This window comes from Chrysochloris asiatica, unplaced genomic scaffold (genome assembly GCF_000296735.1).
Source record: "Chrysochloris asiatica unplaced genomic scaffold, ChrAsi1.0 scaffold00146, whole genome shotgun sequence".
Taxonomy (NCBI): Eukaryota; Metazoa; Chordata; class Mammalia; order Afrosoricida; family Chrysochloridae; genus Chrysochloris; species Chrysochloris asiatica.
The window spans coordinates 5,722,592-5,727,212 of record NW_006408664.1 but is presented as its reverse complement, the minus strand read 5'-3'; the positions used below and the strand labels follow the sequence as shown (position 1 = coordinate 5,727,212).

At 39.7% G+C, this 4,621-nt stretch overlaps 1 protein-coding gene across 2 annotated transcripts in view; it reads right to left on the bottom strand.

The window, feature by feature from the left end:
• SNX14 (sorting nexin 14) overlaps positions 1-4,621 on the bottom strand; it is a 121,688-nt gene that overhangs the window by 90,662 nt on the left and 26,405 nt on the right. For both annotated transcript variants that reach the window (XM_006870644.1, XM_006870645.1), the window contains exon 2: positions 382-502. In XM_006870644.1, coding sequence (XP_006870706.1) covers positions 382-502 — 121 coding nt within the window. The remainder of the gene's footprint in view (positions 1-381; positions 503-4,621) is intronic.

The window sequence follows — 4,621 nt, the reverse complement described above, 5'->3', positions numbered from 1 at the left end:
AGCTGGTGAGCTTGAACCACCAACCTCACAGTTCAAACGGCTTTGCAGTCTGGCGCACTAACCCACAGCACCACACCAGGATGGGCTTATTTGAAGTTCTGATGTTGTAGTGGTTTACACAATGGGCTATTAACCACATGGCTGACAGTTCAAATCCACCAGCAGGTCCATGGGATGGAGAAAGATGAGGTTTTTTGCTCCCATAGAGATTTTATAGCCTCAGAAATGCTATACAGGGTTGAGTCAGAACCTACTCAAGGCACACAACAACAACATATGGGGCTTTAAAAACCACCACTTTAATATGCTTTCAGTGATAAATATTACATGCATAGAGTCATACATATCAACTATATTAAAATAAGAACACATAAATTTTACCTTGGGTTTGTATTTTATTGTGAAGAATATATTTGGTAAGAGAGAATCAGGTCCTAATGAGCAGTAGAATGTGACGACTCCAGCAACAAATGACCAGAAGATCATTAAAACATGAAGATACCTTAGGAACAAATAAAAATAATTATTAAACCAAAGAAAATGAATAACACTAAGCTATCCTTTTGTTAATTCAACAAATAGTAACAAAAATTTATTAAGCACTTACTACATCAAATTGAAGCAATTTTTAAATCATGATAAATCTTCTGCAATGGATTTACTAGGGAGCATGGTGACTCTAGAGGATAATAACTGAACTGTCAACCACAAGGTCGGAAGTTCAAGTCTACCAACCACTACAAGGGAAAAAGATGAGGCTTTCTCCTCCCACAAAGAATTATAACCTAGAAAACCCTATGGAGGGTTGCTATGAATTGGAACCCACTCAATGGAATGTGACAACAACAATAATGTATTTATTAAATATAAAAATCCTGAAATGTTTGCTACTAAATGTATATGTCCTTTTAAATATAAGAAAAAGTATCAAGTCTCAGTATTTCAAAATTAGGTAACTATTTGTTATGTTTAACTAGTCTATGCTACATTTTTCAGAATACCTTCTAATGATATAGTATTCAGACCCAATAAAATTCTAATTGTTGTTATTGTTGTTAAGTGCCTTCGACTCAGTTCTGACTTGTAGCAACCCTGTACAGGCCTGGTCCCCAAGGAATGACTGGTGGGTTTAAACCACTGAGCTTGTGTGGTTTGCAGTCCAGTGCTTATCCTACAGTGCAACCCAAGATTCTGCCTGTTATATACTAGAGGGTCCTGGTGTGGCGCTATGGGTTAAGGTGCTGGACTGCTGTCACGTCCGACAAGTAGCTATATTCTGCGACCTGAGTAGGGGCAACGGGAGATTAGAAATAAAAGAAAGACACAAGACACAATTGAAATAAGTAAATCTGGGATCAGGTGGGATGCAGTACTCTGAGAGAGATACTGCAGCTCCCGATAGACACAAATCAAAGGAGAGTGCTGGAGGCAGGGAAAAGAATAACATCTGGTGTTACTGATGCAAGCAGTAAGCAGGACTTTATCAGAAGAATGTAACTTGTGGTTGCTAAGGAGACAGAGATAGGGCAAGATGTTTTTGCAGACTTGAACTGAATGAAGGTCATACAAGGAAAAAACCTTGCAAGTCCCCCTGTCCCCTGAAGCAGCCCTGCAAGTTCTTCAGCGGGGCAAGATGACCTGGGAGCAGCCCGATTTTCTGGACCACAACTGTTCAGTTGCAATCCTTTGGTTAAACCGCCCCCAAGTCTGAGACCTTCAGCTCAAATCGCTCCTGAAACTGCCAAGTCGTTAGAACCGCAAAGTCGTTAGAACCGCAAAGTCGGCAATTCAAGCTCACCAGTCACTCCTCATAAATCCTATACAGGGTCGCTGTGCGTCAGAACCGATTGACAGCACATAATAACAGCAACAATTATGTACTAGAAGGAGACCTAGTGGTACAGTGGTTGAAGTGTTACGTTAGTAACCAAAAGGTCGACAGTTCAACCCATCAGCTGCTCCACAGGAGAAATATGGGGCAGTCTGCTTCTGCAAAGATTGAAAGCCTTGGAAACTCTATAGGGCTAGTCTACTTTGTCCTAAGAGTTGTTATGTATTGGAATTGACATGACAGCAATGAGTGAGGTTATTATGTGCTTATTCATTGCAAATAGTTTTTTTCAACAACATAGACAATATCTCTTCACATGGGCCTCACCAGATGGAAAACAAGAATTAAACTGTGGGAAGAGATGACAGACACGCTCAACATCAACAGCCAAAACATGACCAGTGACCAACTGGGGAACAGATCACCAAGCAACTTCAGCAAGAAGATGAAGAAAGTAAAACCAGTTCATGAGAACCAGAATATCACTTTTGAGTATTGTTGCTATTGTTAATTGCCGTGGAGTCGGTTTCAGCTCATAGCATGCCCATATAGGGTTTCTGAGACTTTAAATCTTTTCCAAGAACAGAAAGCCTCATCTTTCTCCTGTGGAGTGGCTGGTGGACTCAAACCACTGACCTTGTGGTTTGCAGTACAGTGCTTATCCTATAGAGCCACTATGCTCCTGACCTTGGGTATATCCCACCTGAATTTAGAGACCATCTCAAGAACAGTTTTGATGCATTGGACACTAATGACGGAAGACCAGAGGATGTGTGGGATGACGTCAGGAACATCTTCCATGAAGAGAACAAAAGGTCAATAAAAAGAGAGGAAGAAAAAAAAGGCCAAAATGGATGTCAGAAGAAACTCTGAAACTTGCCCTTGAACATATAGAAGCTGATGCAACTGGAAGTAAAGATGACGTCAAAGAATTGAACAGAAATTTTCAAAAATTAGACAGTCAAGTATTAGAATAAATGTGCAAAGACTTGAGTCTGAAAACTAAATGGGAGGCACACATTCAGCATTTCTCAAGCTAAAAGAACTGAAGAGAAAATTCAAGCCTCGATTTGCAATACTGAAGGGCTGATTCTATTGTCAAAAAATTGAATGATGTAGGAAGTATTATAAGAAGATGAAACAAATACACAGTCACCATACCAAAAATCTTGGTCAATGTGCAACCATTTCAAGAGAAAATATATGATCAAGAGCTGACAGTATTGAAGCAGAAGTCCAAATTGCACTGAAGGCATTGGCAAAAAAACAAGGCACCAGGAAACGAGGGAATACAAACTGAAATGTTTCAACAAACTGATACAATGCTGGAGGCACTCATTTGTCTATGGCAAGAAATTTGGAAGGCAGCTACCTGGTCAACCAATTGGGAGAGATCCATATTTGTAGTCATTCAACAGAAAGGTGACTCAACGGAATGTGAAAATCATTGAACAATATCAATATCATCACATGCAAGTAAAATGTTGCTGAAGATAATTTTTAAATGGTTGCAGCAGTATATTGGAAGCTGCCAGAACATCAAATCACATTCAGAAGAGGTGAAACTAGAGGTATCATTGTTAAAGTTACGTAGATCTTGCCTGAAAGAAGAGAATACCAGAAAGATGTTTACTTGTGCTTAATTGACTATGTAAAGGTACAGGACTATGTAAACCTTTCACCATACTCACTCAATCTGCATGTTGAGCAAACAATCTGAGAAGCAGGATTATATGAAGAACGTGGCTTCAGGATGCATCAACAACCTCAGATATGCTGATGACACAACCTTGCTTGCTGGAAGTGAGGAGGACTTGAAATACTGAAGAATATCAAAGAACATCTTCAGTATGGATTGCACCTTGTGTAACAAAAACAAAAATCCCCACAACTGGACCAATAAATAACATCATGGTAAACGGGGAAAAGACTGAAGTTTCCAAAGATGTCATTTTGCTTGGATCCATAATCAATGCTCATTGAAGCAGTAGTCAAGAACTCAAAGAACATATTGCATTTAGCAAATCTTCTCCAACAGTGAATCACAAGGTCAGTGGTTTGAGCCCAATAGCAGTTGCATAGGAGAAAGATGAGGCTTTCTGTTTCCGTAAAGATTTACAGCCTCGGAAACCTGTAAGGGTGTCTATGAGTTGGAACAGACTCGATTTAACAACAAAATCTAGAGCAAAGAAGTCACTTTAAGAGAACAAAGGTGCTCCTTAACCAAGCCAAGGTATTTTCAATTGCCTCATACACATCTGAAAGCTGTACAATGAATAATGAAGACAGTAGAAGAATCAATACTTTTGAACTACAGTGTTGAATAAGAATGCTAAAAGTATCATGGACAGCTAAGAAGCAAAGATGGTGAGACTTTGTCTCTTCTACTTTGGACATATTATCAGGAATGACCAGTTCCTGGAGAAGGATATCATGCTTGGTAAAGTGGAGGGTCAGTGAAAAAGAGGAAGACCTCCCCCACCAACGATATAGATTAGAATAGTGATAGCAATAATGGACTTAAACAAAACAACAGAAATTGATTGTTTTGAGAGAAATCTGGGAGGACAACAAATTAAAAAGACTAAAAAGTTGGCTAAATGTGTGTGGTGGTGGGTGGTGGTGGTTGTACACCTTGAGTCAGTTCTGTCTCATATTGAGCCTGTATAGGGTTTCTGAGGCTGTAAATGTTTATGGGAGAAAACGTCTTATCTTTCTCCCACACAGTGGCTGGTGGTTTGTACTGCTGGCCTTGTGGTTAGCAGTCCAACACGTAACCCACTACACCAC